Source organism: Lampetra planeri, chromosome 5 (assembly GCF_965212315.1).
Source record: "Lampetra planeri chromosome 5, kcLamPlan1.2.h2, whole genome shotgun sequence".
Lineage (NCBI taxonomy): Eukaryota > Metazoa > Chordata > Hyperoartia > Petromyzontiformes > Petromyzontidae > Lampetra > Lampetra planeri.
In genome coordinates, this window is record NC_136111.1 from 13,997,440 (window position 1) to 14,018,801 (window position 21,362).

The following is a 21,362-nucleotide window of genomic DNA, read 5'->3' on the forward strand; positions in this document are numbered from 1 at the left end:
GAAACGGGGGGGGGGCGCGCGCGGGCTGTGTGACGTAACCAGCGGGCGCGTGACGGTAACGAACGTCACGTGACGAGGGTAGGCTGGGAATTTCCCGACGCGCATGCGCGGATGGGGTTGTTTGTTGACAGCCACGGATCGATCGCCGCATAATCGGCGGCGCGATTTGTCGATCGACGGATCGATTCATCGGTTCCAAGCGGCTCGCGAATGTGTTGCAAGCACCCCAATGACAAAATAAATCCGTTAAATCGATTGACTTGTGAGTGAATGTTATGTTTTATAGCAATGTGGTATTACATTTTTACTTAAAGCTTTCGTGACTGCAGGGATTCATATTCTTGGTTATTTCTGTAAAGTCATCACGTAGAAGGGAAATAATAAAATGATACAAATATAAAACAATAAAAATATCACGACGTTTCGACTGCAACACAAGCAATCATCATCAGGTGTGAAATCCACAGCAAGACAATTTGTGGATTTCACACCTGATGATTGCTTGTGTTGCAGTCGAAACGTCGTGATTTAATTTAGTTATTTTCATGTATTATTATATTATTATTTTTACCTACGTGACTTTACCGAAAGAACCTAAGAGTATAGTTCAAATCCTAGTCAATGAACGACTCTGGCACATATTTTGTGCGATTTGCAACAGGAATTGCAATAGTGGTTGACCTATGTAAACACTGGCCACTAGAACGTGGAGTTTCCATCACTTGCTAAAGACCCTTAATGCCTGTTGAGAAGACGATGGATTAAACTAAACTACAGCACTCTTAAGATCAAGATACCATCGTGGATGGCAAAGAGTCGTTCATGCCAATACCACACCTTGGAAATGCATTCTACCATCATGTCATTGTGTGGTTTTTTTTATTTTAAGGCCACTTATTGGCGCTTATGACTGTGTGCTTGAGCACCACTGCCAATGTAGGAGCATCACCAGCATTGGTCAAACATCCAAATGAAGGACACTACCGAAAACGAGTCGTGATACTTCGGATGTAATAAGTGGCATTAGTAAATATAATTATAATTGGATCGTACAGTACTTCAATGAGTCACCAATGACTTGCACATGGCCCTGGACTTTACAGTCCGTGCTAAACCCCACCTCACAGTTCTCATGATAACTGTTGTTACATTGTTTTTATAACTTTATCTTGGTGATTTCGGAAACATATGGTTAAGCCATGTTTCTTGTGGAAGTGTGGAGTTGGCCTGATAACTTTAATCTAAATTGTCTTATGGTTGTTATTGTTTGACTTGCATCACACTGGGATTTTTGCACACAACGTTGTAATACGGTGAGATTTATTTGGGAAGATTTGCTGGTTTATCCCAGGATGTTTCTGTTGCGCGTTGTCGCTTTAATATGTTCTCTGTTCATATTTTGTTTGTTGCGGTTGCACCCGACTCAAGAGCCACATGGCTCACAGGGCTATACCTAATAAATGAAACTTGAAACCTCACATGATGTCCCTGCAGGTGAGATGCGGAGCGAGTGTACAGGTGGTGTTGCGACAATGCGACCAGTGTCAGGCCAGAGTGGAAAATGCTGATTCATAGTAAAAATAGACATTCAACGTTTTCAATATGTTGGTGAAAACTATCACTAGCATTAGTATATTTCGACACTCTTTAAGGTTTAACTCAAATTTCCATGTTGCTATTTATCAGCAGCGTAACAAATACAATACAGAGCACTGCGGTGCCTTGGGCCCCTTTTAACTTGTACAGTATTCAGAAATTCAGAATTTAAACCTACCAACAAGCATCGACAATTACAGACATTGTTCCTTCCACAATGGAACACTGTATTCATGTTGCGAGGAAGCTTGTGAGTCTTAAAAACCCTAGGGGCTAAATTACATATGGGCATCCATATCAGTGGGAGGGGAGTAAAATATTGTGCTCCCCAGTCTGGTGAAGTATGGTCAAATAATCCTCCATGACCGATACACCTAAACCACAGCTCTTAATCTTCAGAAACCGTGCATCAATTGCAATACACATTAAACAAATATAAACATGATATTCATTCCACTAATTTAACTTCTGACAACAGTCATTGTATTCCAGCACAGGTTATCAAGCATGGCAACAATATAAGTATTGTTGTAATTTATGTAGGCTCCTAAGGAGCAATATTAAATGATAAAACAGTAGAATCTGCTTCCAGAATATAATGTTATCCAGATCCAAAACAACGTGGCACAGCAGCAATGCTGGCCAACAAAAGCACAATATAATAAACATTATTTCTCAACCATAGCCTAACGATAACAAACCAGATAAATGCAATCATTCTCGAATTGAAAATGTATGCACTTATCAGAACACCCAAATGCTCGAACTTCCAATGAACAACCTGGAATAAAATAGCATTTGTGACTCAAGTACCATATAGTCTAGAATTAATTTCCCAAAGCACCCATGCTGAACGTGTTCAAGTCGCATTTAGACACTACTTAAAAACAAACTATATTTTATATGATTCTGTAGAAACGTATGCATTAATCCAATATTTGATTAACCAATCCCTTCGTGAAAAAATAGTGTCATAAAGCATTTACAAACATATAACGACTACAATGAGTTGGCATGAGCAGAGCTCATCGCCAGAAGGGATGTTAGCAGCTGGACGAGATTGGTGACGGAATGGCAGCCCAAAGGAGTGAACGTCCCCGGAGATTAGCTCGTGTAAGATGGGATTGTGGCATGGATGCATTTGATCCGTACATAAAACCTTGCAGGCATTTTGTAAAATACCAAAAAAAATCTACTTCACTGTTGTTTTTTTAAAACGTCTCTGGTGTTTTCATGTAACTGCAAACCTGATAAGCGGATTGTATAAAAGACAACTAATTATATGCCCATGAAAAAAAAACTTCATCAGAAAATTTGTAAAATGTAATTCTCATTGGGCCCCATGGTGTAAAGTACAGTCTCAAATCCTCATTAAGGCTATCTCTCTAGCCGATGTGCTACAGTTGAAACGTCGCCAGTGATATACAGTAAATGTATTTGCTTGAGTGTGTGGAGTTTTTTTGTTGTGCTTTTCCACCACTGCCAGCACAGCAGGATCGCCGCATAATTTGTATAAAGGAGACTTGTGACAAGGACATTTTGTCTAACATCTGTCCTACCTTGTGTTTGTTTATAAGTCCATTACCAACCCCATTGCACTGTGTTGCAGGATGTCATGACTTGCACAAGTCAGCCATGCTGCATGTTTACTAACACGCGTGATATCACCGCTGGGCGGGAGCTGGGAGATACCAAGTGAAACTGGAGCGCCCAACGGGGGTGGGGCAGTGACATACGAACAAGGAAGGTTCTCGAGTCTGAGTAATTTTACCCACAGTTTTTGCAATGTCATCAAAATATTTAATTTTTTTGTAATAACGGTGGCTGAGCACAGGCCTAAAGACCAAACAATAAGCGGCATTGTTGAAACTGCAGAACATAGAAGTTAAGGCTTTTTTAGGCAACATTGTACGAAATTGGATTTTTTTTAGTTTTACTCAGTACACTCGTCAACAACACGGCTTTATGAGAAAGTATATATTCGGCGACATTTTGGTCATTGGGTCCTTGTTCTTAGCACATAAACTGAGGCCAAAAAGACAGAATCAATATGATTTGAAGACTGCACTTAACACCATCGGGCCTGGTGAGAATCACATTTCATTTTTTCCTGAATAGTTTTTAAACGGCCAGTTGGATAGTTACCTAGTATTTAGATATATGATGGGATAGAATTCCAAATTCGAGCAGTGCGAGGAAAGAAGCAGAAAGAGAAGTGTTTTCAGCTACAGGATCATGGTCGAACAGTGCGGATGAGATGAAACGGTTTTGTAAACTTTATCCTCAACATCGGAGGAGAAGTCAATGATTGAAGTTCATGGCAACACAGTACACATGCTGCTCACGATCCATGGGCAGATAGCCCGTAGGTGTTCACTGCACATTGTTTCTACTTTCCTCTGTCTTATGACAAAATGCTCAATTACTGCACATCTTTCTGGCACCTGATGTCAAACCATTCTCTGTTAGGTTTTCCTCTTTTTCCAGTTCCTTCCATTTTTACGACCAATACATTTTTAATTGTTCATTTTAAAATGTGTCCAAATAGTGCCAGTTTCCTTCTCATCGCTGCCTGCATCAGGTCTTCTTCTATGTGCAACCTTTAACTTACTTCTACATTGGTGACTCTTTGGGTCCTGTAGAAATACATTTCTAGTACCAATATCTTAACTCTACGCATAATAGTAGTGATAAATGGGTGATTTATCTAGGTAGAAGAGTCATGAGGATGCGACTGACTGCCAATGAGTGATCAGTGAGTGCTGGTTATCAATAAACCTGACTGCGTTACGTTGAATTATATCAATACAGTGAGGTAGGAACTGGGTGCTCCACTCCATTCATGAAAATAGTATTCCAAATTCCACACATTTTAATGAAGGCTTGGCACCAAAAAGGTAAAGCTTATTTAATGCATCCTTAGCCAGATTAGTACCACATCTGTTCCATGGCAAGTCAGATGAGATTGTTGTGACACGCAGATTAATGGTTTTACTATGGCTAAGAATAACACTCTTAAATATGATGGGATTGTGGAATTGACAGTCTATTGTGATATCAGAGGGAGCACTAACACGTGTTAATATAATTCCATACAACAGAAAAGTGCATACTGTGAACAGCTTCAGAATGTCTAGTGCACACGTGCACGTCAATTGCAGCTTTACAATGGTCAGTGATAGCGTGCCACAACTTGGAAGTTGTTTATAAGCGCACCTCGAATTTCCTGCTCAAAACTTAGCGTACATATTTCAATATCCACCTAATCCTGCCGCGCTAGGATAAATTAGCGCGCAAGAAGTGTTTCCGGCTGTATTATATTTTCCCGTATGATTATTTATTTCTAAAGACATTTTCAGCTTATCCCGAATTCCGCCTTACTCGAGTCTCAATTCTCTATACTCTTAGGTTTTTTCGGTAAAGTCATGTAGGTAAAAAATAAAAATGTATGAAAAAATGTATATAAATAATAGTATATTTATTTTATTATTATAACAAATATTATTTTTATTATTTATTTATATTTTTTACCTACGTGACTTTACCGAAAAAAAACTAACAGTATGAATCCTTGCAGTCACGAAAGCTTCAAAATCTAGTCTCAATTCTCTCTCTGTTCGAGGCTTTTCGTGTCCCTCCTGGATTGCCCACCTTCCAACCCCCCCCGCTCCCCGCGTTCTCGTTGGTTTCGCCCGCCGATTACCGTGACGTCACGCCGAGGCCACGCCCACGAACACAGCGCCATTGTTAGTGGCGCATCGCATATAAACAAGGCGGCCCGTGGCAACCTCACAGCGGGATCTTCTTGCGAGCAACGAGTCCAGTCGCTATCGCTCTCTCGTGGCTGATCTTGCTGGAAGTTGTTACTTGTCGAGTGGAGCAAGGGTACCGATCTCGCTGTTTGCCGACAGACGTCAACGATGGCCTTTGTGGTGAGTAACCGGGATGACGGCGCTGCCGTGTCCAGAGCCTTTTGCTGAGACGATTTACACCTAAAATGTTTGTAGCTTTACACCGCTATTCGTTACTGTGCCAATGTTTTGTATACGGCGAGTCGTAAAGGCCGCGTGTTCTAATCGTGTTTGTCATCTTTGACGTGTTGTCCTCTCAAGGTTAAAGTTGGGCTGCTGTGTAGATTTTGCAAAATGTTGCATTTTGATTTCCACGAGTTATTTAAAGACATCTTCAGGTTGTGGTTAAATGCACTTGGGCAAGCTCGGGGTTCATCCGACTGCTGCGCAGTTGGTGAGCAGGGAGGGATTCGTGGCGTTGAGGCGTCGTCTTGTTACTCCATCCACCTGCAGAGATCTTCCGATTGAAACCGGTGGCAATTCTATGTTACTGTGGCGGGAGGAGGAGGGGGGCGGCGAGTCTTTATCCATTGTGGACGTCTCCAAAGTAGTACTAATTTTATCGACCGTGGAGGGATGATGGGCTAAGGCAATTCCCACCAGATGGGATTTAAACTCTAGTACTTAGCATAGAGCCACCCGGCTGGATATTTGTACGTGTTTTTTAAGATTGTATAACAAACGCTGTATAATGTGTATATACTGTTACTCATTTAAGGCTGTTTTTTAAAGAGGTTTTTTTCCCAACTGAGAAGTCATTTATGCAAGGGCTCAGTCCGTCTTCAAACGTGGGGGAGGTAATGCTCTTTAAGGTAATCCATTAAATAAAGTCTTAAGTATAATGCCGTGTTGCAAATAAAGCAACCTACCCAATGGCCATGACTAGGCTTCGGCATGGTGAAGTAATTTACCCTTTTTACCGGGTAAAAAGGGTAAAGGTGTCGACCATGCCAAGGGGTAAGGTAAAGGGTAGGGTAAAGGTAGCGCTGAAATATTACCCTGTAGGGTTAAGGTAGCGTGAAGTATATTGCCCGGTAAACACCTTGTAAATACCTTGTTTACCGGGTAAACAACCTTGTTTGTGTACCGCTCGCTAACAGCTCCGTGGTGCAGTCCGTGGCCTCCATTTAAAAAACCTTTATCATGTAGTAGTAGTACCCCAGTAATTGCCCTGTAAACGGGTACTTTGTATGGGGTAAGGGTAAAGGTAGGCTCGTTGCTTTTGACCGTTTACCTTGCCTTGCTAAAGGGTACAAGGTAAGGTTATAGTGATTGTATTGTTGGTGGTAGGCGCTTTGTTTTTACCTTGCCTTGTCAAGCCTAGCCACAACTCATCACGCTTGCAGTGCATGACCTAAATACTTGTCAACCACGGGGTACAAAGTGGGCCCACACTGCCACCACTCCCCACATTTAACCTTTGCTGATACGCGCAGTCTCCAGCAGAGAGAGCCCTTAACCAGTTCCGAATGGAAAATTTCTGCTTTCTGTTTACATTGTTTATTTTTATTTGTTACACCAGCGGTCCACAACCTTTTTGGCACCAGGGACCGGTTCGTGGAAGACAATTTTTTCATGGACCGGGGGTGGTTGGGGGGGGTTCATCATTTGGTATTTCCCCCTTTTCAAAGAAGCTCTCCAGCCACGTTTGTTTTTTACTCATTGTGGCTACTAGGGGTTAGAGCTTGTGGGCTTACCAACACTGTGACTGAGACGAGTGCGCAGTGCGGGAAAGAGGCGCGGACGGAAATGGTGAATAATAAAACGATGGGGGCGGGCCACGCGCGGACTCACCGCTCTCACCTGCTGCTGCTGTGCGGCCCCGTTCCTAACAGGCCACGGACCGGTATGGGTTCGCGGCCTGGGGGTTGGGGACCTCTGTGTTACACGGATCATCCCGTTAAGCCGGTTCGGCTCCTTTGAGGGATATTCGTGGTGCGCGAGCACAGCAACAGCAGCAGCAGCAACAATAACAAAAACTAAAGAGAGAAACATTGCAGAGAGCGAGTAAAGGGTCCTTAAGGAAAATTGCACAACCTAACGAGGTGTTTTAACTTTCGTCAACGAAACACGAGAATGGGAAACAAAAACCCAGTGTGAATATGAGAGCAGCAGGAGGCGCCAGAAAAAAAGTTAGGTGCATGTGCAAATAAGCTCTGTATTCGCCTAAATAAGGGAGGTAAAGAGGGGGAGCGAGAGAAACGTTTTTTTTTTTACAAGTTGACCCTAGAATAATCCATTGCATTGCCTTTTAGCTCTGGTCTCCGTATCTAAAATGAAATCCCTTTTTTTAGTCGTAACTAGTTTGAGTCGCAGACTTGCAGTATTATGTTAACCAGCAGCATTTTAAAAATGAGAACTTGAACCAGTTTGGTCCGCTGTGCCAAACGAGCCACAGCTCCCAATACCATATGGGGTTTGTGCGGGTGTTCCGTATGTCACGGGCTGTCGGCGCGGAAACAACACTGTCATCCCAATAGGCAGGCATCCGTTTATTAGAATGAAGTCTGAGAGTCATGATTCATATCCATTAAATTTTTATAACAACAATGCTATCTAATCGTTATGTCGTATGTAGGAATGTAACGATTTAAATACCATGGGGATATGATGGACACGATTTGGGGTAGCAATCAATGGAAGAGTGAATTAATTGTTGTTTCTTGTTCTGTCTCGTATAATTTTTTCTACATTGACTACATTTATATGAAAAGTTATCTCTGACGCATGTGAATGTATGAATCCGTTTTAATTTATGAACCCCAATGCATCTAAATTATGTAATTATTTTGCACAAACCCTGCTGCTGGCAGATTTTCAGTGACTTGCCATGTAATAAGGGAGGGGGGATTTCTGTGTTTTTATGTTAGAACCATTGCGTTTTGAGTAGACTGTGTACCATGTGAGTGTGTGTTACACTGTGTAATCCTGGTATGAGAATGAGTCATTGCCCTAGATTGTGGTAATATTTTCTGATGGTGGTGATGTTAATTGTGTAAATGATGACGGTGTTGGTGATACTCTTGATTGCATTGTTTACATGTATGTTCAATGTGTAGGTGAAGGCATACTTATTTCATAAGAAACTAAGAATTGCAACCAAAGATGGTGTGTTTGCTGATCATGTGTTTGGTAATAATCACGCGCTTATGATGGTGGTTTTGGTACAGGTGAAGGCTTATTTGCTGCGCAAGGATGAGTCTCGTCCGGAGATTCGCCGTGTGGCCATGGACGTGGATGCAAGCAGCAGCTTCATCTACCTCAAGGGGAAAATTGCCCAGGCCTTCCCATCCTTGGCCGATGCAGGGTTCACCATGCATTACAAGGGTGTGGCACGCACCCATGTGTACCACGTAGATAATGTGTACCATTTGTGTGCATTGTTGGCCACGTATCTTTTGTTTGTGGATTTTGTGTTGCTTTATCAGTGGTGTTATACACTGTATCATTGTATACGGATCCTTATGTTGTGTCTCATGTGTGGTTTGTGTACCAGTTGTGGGGAGCAGTAGTGTCGCGGTTAGTATGCAATTCCTACTCACGGCCGACGCCAGTGAAAATTATTTGAACCGGTCATAGGCCTCTCCTAGCTCCACTTGGTCTCGAATGTGTACCTGGTGCAGTGTGTAAGCATTGCTCGTGGAGAGACAAAGGTGGTCGGGCATGGTGCTTACCACCCACCCCCTCGTGTACCGTTCCAGTCTTCAAAGGTGCTTGCTAACGGCACTTGCCCCTACAGTTTGTTAAAGGCAATGAGAGATCTTTCTTTTTTAACAATTGTGCATACTATGTGGTTTGCTGCGTGCAGATTCGGAGGATGACCTCGTCGCATTCTCCAGTGACCAGGAGCTTATGGAAGCTCTGGGCAACCTTTCCGAGGATGTGTTCCGCGTGTACATCAAACGTATGCATTCGCACACGTATCCTGCATACGCAGCCAATATATGGTTTATTCTGAATATTCCAATTTCGTCTCTTATTTAAAAAAAAATCATCACCTATATGTAAAATCATCCACAACGTGATTTTTCTGTCTTGAAACTAAGCTTTTCTGGTTAAATCTTCAACCAGGTGATTAGTTCTTCAGTTGCATTTGATCACCTTTCTTTCTCTGCCCTTTGACCTCTCCAGTTGATCGTGGGCAGCGCAAGAAAGACACTGGAGATCAGGGTGGACTGGGCGGACTGGGCGGACAGGGTGGACTGGGTGGACAGGGTGGACATGGTACACCGGGTGGACAGGGTGGACAGGGTGGACGTGGTGCGCATGGAGGGCACGGAGGTCATGGAGGGCATGGTTGGCATGGGTGGTACGGGGGACACGGCGGACATGGGGGACATGGGGGGGGACATGGAGGGGGACATGGGGGACACGGGTGGCACGGGTGGCATGGTGGCAACGTACACCCCCACGTGGTCTGCGATGGCTGTGACGGCCCTGTGATTGGAGTGCGATACAAGTGCTCTGTGTGCCCCAACTACGACCTGTGCCAGAGCTGTCGTGACAAGGGCACACACGGCGAGCACGAGATGACGACCATCCCCTTCCCTAACTGCCAGCAGCAAGGGCCTCACGCCTGGGCGGTACGTACCATCACACGACAGCTTGTGAGTGCACGGAAGGGTGATCCTATCACAGACGGATGTAGACAATCACAGTCATGTGTGGGTGGGATTGGTTACAGGGCCACATTCATGAACTTGATGGCAGAATTTGGATGCGTGGAAATTCCAACACAATTACATGGGAATGGTAACAGTTCAGTTAATTTATTAGGTATAGCCCTGGTGAGCCATGCGGCTCTTGAATCGGGTGCAACCGCAACAAACAAAAACATGAACAATAAACAACTTTAAAGTGACTACGCGCAACAGAAAAATCCAGGAAAAACAACAGTCTTCCAGAAAAAGAACATTGCTTGTCTACACCATGACACAAACCATTGTCTTTATTGCACAATGGGGACTTTAACATGTTTTTTTCCCCCCCATGTGTGTATGTCTCTAGTGGTTTGGCACCCCTGGGCCACATGGTACCCATGGTAGCCATGGCCCACATGGACGACATGGGTCCAATGGCCCCCAAGGGCATTCCTTTGATTTTGGCCGCCATGCATTTTGGGGGATGGGCTGTCCCATGGGAGGATTTACCACAAGTGCTGGGACCTCTACAAGCTTTGGGACCTCTACGCATACAAGTAAGTACACCTGGTGTGTGTAAGCAATGCACAATGCAGTGGGCAGGATCAGGTGTTGCTGTGGTGACAATATTATCTGCCTTGCCTGGTAAACAGGAGGCATAAGTTTGATCCCGACCCTTAGGCATGTATATTTGGAGTTTGCACGTTCTCCCCATGGTTGTGCGGATTTTTCTCCAGTTCTTCCAGTTTTTCCCTACATTTAAAAAACATGCTTTTAGATTATTTGGCTGCTATACATTTTCACAAGATACCTTTTTTTTTGCTATCATGTGTGCCCAGGTTGCTTTTGAAAAAAGAGCTAATAGCTCGGTGCACTTTACCTGTTAAAACAAAAATAGTTTGTGTTGAATTGATTTCACGCCGTATGTAGCCAACTGCTAATCGGAGGTGTGGGGGAAGGATAAAGGGAAGTGCAATTTGATGGATCACCCGAGGTGCGTTTGCCACAACATCTGATTTAGTCGTGACTCTTTTGCCACCATTTTTCTTCGAGTGCATCCAATTTTGTGGAATTACCATTATGATGCATGTAGTTTAGTGGCGAGTTGTGGAGTTGTTTAATGTGTTACATGTATATGTAACGTGATAAGATGGTGCGTAAAGAATGTGATTGGCAAGTAATAGATATGCAAGGGGAAAATTTTCGGTGATCTCAAATTTTTGGCACCGTCCTGTACTAAATGCTTTTCGTGGCAATTGGAGTGTGCTTTTCCACGTTTTTAGGGCACAGTCAGCAGTTGGGTATTGCAGCAAAATCAATTCAGAATCTTTTTTTTAAAATCTTGGATGAAGCTCTTTCCACAGAAGTCTAGTAGGGGCAGGTCCAAAAGTGACACTACAATACCAAAAAATGCTAGGAGTGCAAAATTTAGGAAGTTTATGAAATCACAATTTTCTGCAAAAACAGTCCCAGACCACACCAAGCCAATGCACAGTCCCTGAATAAAATGGCACATTGAACTATTGATACACGTGTAAGGATTAAAGTTACAAATCGCATTTGCAAACTTGGTTTGTATCTAGCATTAATCTTCTGCTTCAGGATATTTTTGAAGAAAGATTTATAGGTTTTGCGACCTATTTCCAATTCTTGTTCTCTTGGGCTAGTTAAAAGGCGCAATGGTGGATGGATGTGTTGGGGTTTTTTAGTTTGACATTGGGGTTCATGAATTGGCTAAGTATAGTGCAAATTTGCCAATTAGGATTTTATGGATGAACAGAGCCGAAATATATATTTTTCTTCTTGCATCATGTGATGTGATATTTAATTTTAAGTAGCGTTCACAATGGTGGGTTCAGTCTATTTTTAGTCTTTCATTAGTAACTGATCTGTAAGCAGTGTCGCAGTCATCAAAAGTGGTAGAACGATTAAATCTTGACCTTAAAGCTTTCGTGACTGCAGGAATTATAATATTCTTTGGGTCTTTCGGTCAAGCCACGTAGATATAATTTGTCAAGCCATGTCGTGATAATTATAAAATATCACGACGTTTCGATCGCAACACAAGCAATCGAGACGTCATGATATTTTTATAAAAAAAATTATATCTGTGGCTTTACCGAAAGACCCAAGAATATGGTAAAACGATTGCTTCAACAATTGGCAGGCACAATTCAATAGAAAAATAATTTTGTTTTCGGTATAAAAAACCTTTTTTTATTGTTGCTTTCAACCCACTGACCATTGGTGATGTACGGTTAAATAATTCCCACAACAGGTGTGAGGGGGCCATCATCTAGCAGTGGATTGTACATGATCTAAACACATCACTCGCATATTCCACTTTAACACGCGTACCACTCGCGCGCATACACAGCATTTGCACATATACACACTATTCACACCATTCGCGCACACACACCTTTCATTACTTACACCTGCATCAATAGTTCTCAACCCATGGGTGGTGGGGGGAGGGCAGGCTGGTGAATGTTCCAGAACTCCAGTCGTCTTTACCAAGCAGTCAATGCACTGGCGCCCTCTAGAGGTGGCACATTAACGTTAGGGCGAGACTAGATGGAAAAGAGAGGCTTCAACTTTCTGGGCATGGTGGCGCAGCCAAAGAGCAAGGCATGACTATACTAAATTGAGAACACTGGTTTTCCAGCAGGTATGTGGGCATATAGCAGGTGGTTGTATGATTTAGCGAGTAAAAGGGTCCCTTATCCCCCAGGCTCAAATGTTCCTGGAGCAGCCACCCAGGCTGAAGAACCAGCAGCTGAAGCACCCCGAGGAGAGCAGCCAAACCCAAACCCTGCAGCGGACTTCCTGCAGAACATCGGAGAGAACGTGGCGGCCATGCTGGGCCCTCTTGGTAAGCGGCTTGAGAGGGGGGAGGCGGGTGGATGGCGAGGGTTGTGTGTGTAACGAGTGTGGTTGTAAGTGGCCACCGTGGTGGCAATCTGTTATCTGCCTTGCCTGATATACAGGAGGTCGTGGGTTTGATCCTGACCCCGATGCCTGTATATTTGGATGTTTGCATGTTCTCCACATGGTCGTGTGGATTTTTCTGTGGGTTCTCTGGTTTTTTGTCTCCATATTTTAGAAACATGCTCTTAAATTATTTGGCTACTATAAAGTGCCACGTGATAGCAACTTCGTTGACCTATCACCTTGTGGCCAGGTTGCCTCTGAAGACGAGTTATATAGCTCCGTGGGCTTTCCCTGGTCAAATGAGAATAGTTTAGTAATTTTAGAGGTAAGTGTGGCGATTTGCTTGTCTGTGTTGGTGAGTGCCTCCCTGAGTACATGTTTCGTGCTGAATTAATGCTCGTGGAACATTTAACGATACTATTTGTTTAGTAGTTTTGTTGTATTTTAATATTGTACTGTATAGGTGTAGACTTGATGTAGCGCATGATGGGTTGTTTCGTTTTGGTTAGGTATTGATGCGATTTGGACTTTGTTATGCTGGTGTAATATTAAGTTGTGATTAGCTATTTGAGTGGAGTTTGTGGCTCTGTTTAGGTATTGACGTGAGCGTCGACGTAGAACATGGTGGGCAACGACGTCGCTGTGGAGCTCGTGCCGGCTGTGGTACTTGGGAGGCTCGTGGTCCATGCTCGGGAAAAGAGAAGGCCAAGGGAGAGAATAAGGAGGATCCCAAGGGGCAGGGAAAGGGAGAAGAGACCAAGGGGCAGAGTCCATCCAAGGATGATGAACTTGGGATGGAAACCGAAGAAGTCTCTGACAATGACAAAGTAAGTAGGGTGCCAGGATGTAGTTTAATATTGCATATTGTGCTTGTGTACAGTTTGCTGCGTGTGGTGATCTGTAGAAGGCAGTTCATGCAATTTGATCCAGTTCATGCAATTTGATCCATTTACAACATTTTGAGTACTGCTCTCTCATGTTTTGGTTTCTGTATTCTGTTCTGTGTAAGGATAAATATATGTACAAGTGTATCCGTATTTGAAGTCGTGTGTACATATTTGAGTAAAGAGTTGCTTGACCTAAAACTTTTTTCTTATCGACATGTACCTGAGGGGCTTACTGATCATTTGATACCATGCCAGGTCATAGGTTAACACCACAGGGTTGTGTTTCTCAATGGCTTCATAAAATACATGTCAATGCTTTTAGGAATCCTATTAGTTTGAATTATGGCCTCTCCCCTACATTCTCAGTTCTCAATTTAGTTTCCTCGATGGTTCATTCGTTTGTTAGTGTGGTGTGGCATGAGACTTGGTTTTGGTACAATTTTAAATCGCTCCCCGATCAGGCCACGGCTCCGGCTCGGGACTGGGAGACTGGGGAGGGGCCAATGGGCGGCGGCGCCACCGCCATGGATACGGTGCCCAGCAACAGCGGAGGCGCTGCCATGGCTACAGTTAACAACACCAGAGACAGTGTGCAGGTAGGTGGAGAGGAAGATAAATTGTAACAGGATATGAAGTGGTTAGTTACACTTACATTTTAAATTGTGTCCTGTAACTGCTTTGGAACATTACATAAAAATAGAACTAGACTGGTTTTCAGGCTGCATTGAATATGGCCATAGCAAAATGTGGCAATTTATATCCATTAAATTATACAGTTTTAACAGTTTTCACAAAACTTATTTTATTTCAGTGATAAGCCATTGTATTTAATTCCTATTGTTGGGATACATTTCTATTCACACTACTGGATTCATCGTGTGAAATTGATGTATTTGAATCCCTTTGACTTTTTCTAAAGCCTTGACTTTATTTTGATTAATTTCTTAACCTGATAAGCTTTTGAGTAATTGATCAATTACATATACGGTAAGGCCTCGACATTCACAAGGGTTAGGTTTTTGAAAATATGCGCAACAAAAATTGGCGAATGTAGTTGCTGTGTTTTTTCCATATGCGGAAAAGAGGGGCTATGTTCTCATGTCTGACTGAACATACAGGGAAAATTTTAAATGTTTAATAACATTTAATGCTGTACAGTAATTAAATTGTAAAATCCTTCAAATAGATAACACATACGACAAAATTGAATAAATAAAGTAAAACACATCGATGAATTTATTCTGTAAATGTGTAAGTTTTATTTACCTCTACACAACGATCATGGTCACTTGATCCTGAATGATACACCATCTAGACGGCCATATGACACGTCCTGAACAAACGGACGGCTAGATGCATATAGCAATGTGCGCAGTGCATGACCGCATAGAAGTAATGTGTTGCATAATGTTTTTCGTGCACACACGGGGGCCAGAAGCCACCACTGCGCAAGTACTACCCCTCCACTATGATGCCATGTTGCCAAATTGCAAACAGTTGAGGGAGGGAAAAAGGTGCAAAATCTTAACTGGTATTCAAATATAAAATTGCTAATCCCAAATGAACAGTATTTACTATACTTGGTTTAACTCGAGTTGAAATGACAGCAGTTTCATGACCTACTTAAATAGGATTGGTGACCAATAAATGGATTGCTTCTCGATTTTCTGCTTAATGGCTTATGGTGGTTTGTTCTTTTTCCCCCTTTGCAGGGCTCGCAGGCGGGGGAGGCAGGAGGCGATGATGAGTGGACTTATGTGACACCTGGGGATGATTCAGTGGGGGGCCCACGGGGAAGCACCGGAGGACCGCAGCGAGGGGCAGCAGGGGCAGGAGGGTCGGAGAGCGCCGAGCCCCTCAAGGAAGACGGAGGAGGCCTGAGGGAGGCCGCCGCTTACCCCAACCTTCCCAATGGTACAGGGACACGTGTGTGTGCGCACTGAAAATTTGCTTACACGCAGATGCATGCACTCGGTGACACTTGCACGTCGAAGCACACTTGGCACACGCTCAACCACAGACTGATCCAAGGAAACTCGTGTAGCATTTCACCTATAGATATTCACATACCTGCTTGCACGTGTATACTTATCAGGAACGCGTGATCTCATGCACACTCACTCATAGACATGCTGTGACTCGTGCAAGCTAACATTGCACACAGTGATACATGCATTCAAACATACTGTGTGTGTGTGTAGGGGCCGACCAAAGTATGACGGCAAGCGGGGTTGTTTGACACCGTGGCTCAGAGTGTGGGGAGCCATAAGAATATGGTCATCCAAAGTTAAGCAGGCACACGCCGGAGGCAGGTGGTGCGAGCCCTGCTGTTAACAACCAGGGATGAGCGCCGGCCTGGTAGAGGGGGTTTTCTGTGGGAAGAGGGGGACCCCCTATCTGATAGCAGGATATTGGGAGAAGGATAAACCCAGGCGGGGTTAGGGAATGGCATGAAAGAAAAGTGACAAAGGTGGGCAAGTGATCAACTGGGTGGATGGCTATTAAAAATTGTGAACATAAATCACAAACATTTAATAAATGAAAGTACAGCATGCATACATACATACACATGGGGCTATACACGCCAACTGTCCATCCGCCCCACTCCCTTCCCTGTGTAGATGCCGAGCCACGTCTGGTCGAAGCTCTGTCGCAGATGCTTTCCATGGGCTTCTCTGATGAGGGCGGATGGCTCGTCCGTCTGCTTCAGACCAAGGATTGCGACATTACACGCACACTCGATGCCCTGCAGCCGGGCCAGTCCAAGCCCGAGTGACCGTAACTAGTGGGAACTAAGGTCTGGTGCCGTTCCCTTGTGACTCATTCCCATGACCAGTTTTAGGCAACCAATTTTAAGTTGGGCCACCTTTGACTGTTTACCTGAACAGTGCCGGAGTGGGTTATTACAATAGTTGATAACTGGGAACCCTGTGCTGTAGGCATACTGTTATTTGTATTTACCGGTGAGAAGCATGAGTTTACCACATTTGTTTTTAAAACACAACAACAAATGGCAATAGCAATTACTTATTTTTTTTAATGGTAAACTCAACCTTAATATGAGTTTTAAAAACTGATAGTTTTAGTTCTCAGTGTAAGGTTTAAACCCAATTGAAGGAGTTATTTGCAAAATGACAACCCGCCATACATTACCCCCACCCAACCTCACAAATTCCTTCCCACCAATGATTCACCCTCGCCACGGTCGGGGAATTGGTGATGACCGGCTGCACAGTTCATGGAAGTCTAAACCGGTGTGAATTTAGTCTTTAAAACTGGTCATAGAAATGTATATATGCTGATCGAAAACCCATCTGCATTATCTTCCTTTCGCTTGCATTGTCTGTTCTGCTGTCTTGCATATGAAGGACAGCTCATTCCTGTTTCCTCCTCCCTTGAACACTGCTCTTCTACCAACGTTTAGAATGCTGCTTCTCCATACTCTTCCTTGCTGTCTCACTTTGTAGTTCACATTCTCCAAACCCCAATTTGTATTTTCATGGTCTCATCCTCGTTCCATTTTGAGCACGTTTCCTGGCAGTAATCATAGTCCTGGCTGGATGACGCTTTGTCAATGCTGACCTTTATTCTCTACAGGTCTCATATTCAGCTTAAAACAACACCGTCTATAGTTTTAAGATACACGGTGTTGGGTGTTAAAATAGTTCCTGATTTAATGTGGTGAATCATTGATATATGTAATGTGCTGCATGTTTTGTGTGTATCGCAGCTAAATAACATGCATACATTTTTGAAGGTGATTTGTGATGTTGAAAGTAATGCTGGTTAAAGTGGTGATTGTTAAAGGTTCTGATTAAAACTATCGTTATACACATAAGCTGATGGTGTTGATGGAAGCTCTGTAAACCCATCGAGTATCCAGAGTGATTATAAAAATGTGCTTTCTGTTAACTGTATAACTCTACCACGTAAGAAAAAATAAAATTTAAAAGTAATATGTTTAGTAGCATCATTGCGTTTTTATTTGGAGCTGTCAGTTTAAAATGCAGTAATTAGGTTTCAATACAGATTGCAACGGTCTTTTAAAAAAGGGTGGCTGACCTGACATCCTGCATGGAGAAGGCAGGAACCCCCTTCCCACACAAACCTTGTCCAGCATGCAGCGATTCGCATCTCCCATGATTTGGAAAAAATGCTATTAAATACTTATTTTGAATCTCATGTGTACGGCCCTCCTATTTTGGCTTTGTCACTTTCATCCCATTTATATATAATGGGATAATTTTCATGAAGAAAACGTTGCAAATCAAAAATGTACGCATTCCAATATGCATCATGAGCGAAAAACTGAAGCCAATCTTTGCATCTGAACAAGATGGAGGCTGATGGTGCTTCTGCTGTTCTCAGGAAGAGCTACTTGTTCTTGACACACAGCACAAACTAAACAACCAACAACTGCTCAATGAGTACTGTACCGCCATGCAGCCATGGAGGAAATGGTGGATTTAGGAGTGGTCTCGCTAACCACCTGGAACGTCTCCCCTAACTTAATCTATTAGGGAATTGGAGTTGTGACGAGCTAATGCAATTTAACTCGTTTGTTACCCTGGCCAAGTTCAATAAGAAAACAAGTAAACCCGTAAAAACAAAGTTTTTCACTATAAATCCTTTATATGCGTGGCTGCTAGAGTCCTCTCGTCCTCTAGCTTGAGATGGCTGCCACCTATGCGTCAGATGATTGTCTGCCACCATTAAGCAATTGGTAATTAAATATTTAATTTGTTTTCCCTAAACTGTGTAAAATTTTGGATTTTTTTTTCACGAAAATTAATTGTCACAACGAGTCTGTGTGGAAAATGTCAGCTCGATTGGATCACGGGAAGTGGGTTAAAAAACGAGCGAAAGATTTGCACGGTCCTAAGCAAGCAAGCGAACTTAATATAAATGATTTAAAAATATATTCGCCTGTGGAGGACGCAGGGATCAATCCCGCGACCTTTGGCATGGGAAGCGAGGGCGCTACCAACTGCGCTACTCCGCCACGGCCTGTGGAGGGGTTACGCTCTGGGCTCTTACACTCTTGACGTTCAGCCAAAGCCATGAATGCGTTCTATTTGAATATATGTAAAATACATTTTTTTTGCCTAAAAAGTGTAAAATTTTGGGAATATTTTTTCACGAACAATAATTGTCTGGCACAACGAGTCTGTGTGGAAAATGTCAGCTCGATTGGATCACGGGAAGTGGGTTAAAAAACGACTGAAAGATTTGCACGGTCCTAAGCAAGCAAGCACGCAAACTTAATATAAAGGATTTAAAAACTCTGCCTCGCATAGCTTATGGCTGGCAAATATCAGGTGTTCTCATTTAACAACGTTATTCATAGGCATAGTTAAACCATTAATCTGCCCGTTGCATTGATCTCTGATCTTTCATGGATTGCTGTGTGGCATTACTAATCTTGCTGAGCAGACCCAAGTTTGGATTTATTTTCCATGTCAAAGCCTTTGGTGAACTGAACAATTGTTCATATCCATGCACAAATTACGTCAAAGTTGATGCTGTTTTCATATCTGCGATAAAGACCCAAATTATTACCTCGCTGCAAAACATTACCAAGCTGCAGGGTGTACACATTTTACAGGTAGGAACAACATGTTCCACACTGCCCACCAGGGATTATCTGTCGTGCATATTACAACCTCCAACACGACCGGTATCCAACACGGATCGCACGAATGCGCTGTCCAACCAAGTTCCTACCTGCCCACTCTGAAGGAACGTGCTTTTCCCACGTGTCGTGACCGGTACTGCGACATGCGATCGTGTCCATCCAGTGCTCGCTGAGCTTCATTAGCCTCCGATTGCCGAACGAATATGTTATAAGGTCTCACTCATTCCACACAAACCAAACAAAAACGGTAACTGAATTGTCCTTTTAGATGCGCTTTTTGGGCCGTATGGAACACACTTCTGATATTAGGAGCCACTGGAGCTATGCACTTTTAAATCTAAATAGAAAATGCATTATTTTGTAACTACTTTTTGTGTTTCGTGTCCTTCCCCCGCACCTCCGATCAGCTGTTTGCTACGTACGGTGTGAAAGAAGTTCAATATACAATGTAATGCAGTCGGATACAGCAACTGACCAATTCACTTTGTTTCTTGCTCACTAGTAATCTGATGCCTTCTAATTACTCATTGCTACCATTTACTGTTCGAATAATCTTCCATCATGAATTCTCCACCCATGTTGAGGACTCTTGTTTACCAGACTTGTTTCCTCACGACACAACCAACCAACATGCTGAAGGTCAAAACGATTTGCTGTTTTTTGTTGGCTGTCTGGTGCTTTAGTCCTCACACTTTTTTTAATCTACAATTTTTGAGAAATGTCTACATGTCTAATGCAACAAATTGGTTTGTTGATAAATGCTTTAGGAAATGCTAATTAAATTTGCCATTATATCAAAATTTAACCCACGTTAACAGCAAAGTGAAAGGCCAAGTTTGGGCAATAACGAGGATGAAATAATACATTTCCAATGAAATCGAATGTCATCTTTGTTACAATTAGCTGTATTTAAGCAAACACTAACAAGCAGTCGGTGTACACATGGTGTTCATGTTGTGACAGCCAGTTGTATTTTGAGATCTCAAAAATACAAATACCAAGTTTGTTATTCGGCTTAATTGTCAAGCATTCAGGTTTAAGATTAGCTTCAACCGGCCAATAATCCTTCTAAGCGATGTGTCCTGATCTTTTTCTGTCTGGGTGCAATTTCTAGCATGCATTTCGACACGCTTGTTGGCAAATTGCTTGTTTAATTTTCTTTGTAAATGTCAAGTATATACTTGGCATGAATTTTTAAGTGTTGCTTTTCATGATCAATTTCCAAAAGCCATCCATTCTATACAAGAATAAGTCTTGGATTTATTTTGCAATTTGTACACTTACATTTTTATATTGATTTTAACTGCATAACAGAACAAAGATATACAACTCATTCCATCCACATTGCTTTATTTACCATTGTGAAAAATTAGTATTTATACAGTAGAAAAAAGTGAAAGCCAACACATGACAAGGTGAAGGAATCATAAAATTGATCAACAAACATGAAAAGAGTCCAGAATAGTAATGCAACTTCAGATTCGCAATTTTGAGTGACTTATCAGTCTTGTGAAGTATTCTACATTGATGTTTATTGAGCTCCAGAAAACAAGTATATTTATGCTTACTTCTTGTTTTAGAAACTTTCAACTTATGTCAAACAACCCAGACAGCCAAGTGTTGTTTGGATTGGGTATTCAATATGCCCCATGACCTGCTTGCTCCTCCCCATTTGTTTTCCGTTTGGGTTCCGGTTTTGATGTCGTACAGTCACTCGTCGTTATCTGGAAACCGATACAGATCCGGGGGGGGGCAGAGGGGAAGAGAGAAATTGTTGATTGTGACAGCACGACATCATTGTATTGTAAACTCTTGCAGA

The 21,362-nt window shown here is 42.7% G+C and overlaps 2 protein-coding genes across 6 annotated transcripts in view; one reads left to right on the forward strand and one right to left on the reverse strand.

Moving 5' to 3' along the window:
- The first annotated feature begins 5,335 nt into the window (after positions 1–5,335).
- Positions 5,336–17,864, forward strand: LOC144718948 (sequestosome-1-like). Of its 2 annotated transcripts, XM_078594585.1 has the most exons (10): positions 5,336–5,528; positions 8,618–8,774; positions 9,256–9,351; positions 9,579–10,030; positions 10,455–10,644; positions 12,822–12,962; positions 13,616–13,848; positions 14,370–14,504; positions 15,621–15,822; positions 16,530–17,864. In XM_078594585.1, exons 1-10 carry the CDS (start codon positions 5,517–5,519, stop codon positions 16,682–16,684), a joined length of 1,773 nt encoding a protein of 590 aa, XP_078450711.1. In that variant the 5' UTR covers positions 5,336–5,516; the 3' UTR covers positions 16,685–17,864. The 2 variants fall into 2 exon arrangements, with proteins under 2 accessions (XP_078450711.1, XP_078450712.1); XM_078594586.1 differs by lacking the exon at positions 14,370–14,504.
- A 3,012-nt stretch (positions 17,865–20,876) lies between these two features.
- The window catches only part of LOC144718947 (serine/threonine-protein kinase Nek1-like), a 32,473-nt gene continuing 31,987 nt past the window's right edge, over positions 20,877–21,362 (reverse strand). For all 4 annotated transcript variants that reach the window (XM_078594584.1, XM_078594583.1, XM_078594582.1 and 1 more), the window contains one exon: positions 20,877–21,267. In XM_078594584.1, coding sequence (XP_078450710.1) covers positions 21,254–21,267 — 14 coding nt within the window. In that variant the 3' untranslated portion in view covers positions 20,877–21,253. The remainder of the gene's footprint in view (positions 21,268–21,362) is intronic.

What these genes read in the sequence shown, in the direction of transcription:
- LOC144718948 (XM_078594585.1), top strand. An exon ending in GTTCCGCGTGTACATCAAAC is followed by an intron (nt 9,352 to 9,578) that starts GTATGCATTCGC and finishes TGACCTCTCCAG; the next exon opens with TTGATCGTGGGCAGCGCAAG. An exon ending in AAGGGCCTCACGCCTGGGCG is followed by an intron (nt 10,031 to 10,454) that starts GTACGTACCATC and finishes GTATGTCTCTAG; the next exon opens with TGGTTTGGCACCCCTGGGCC.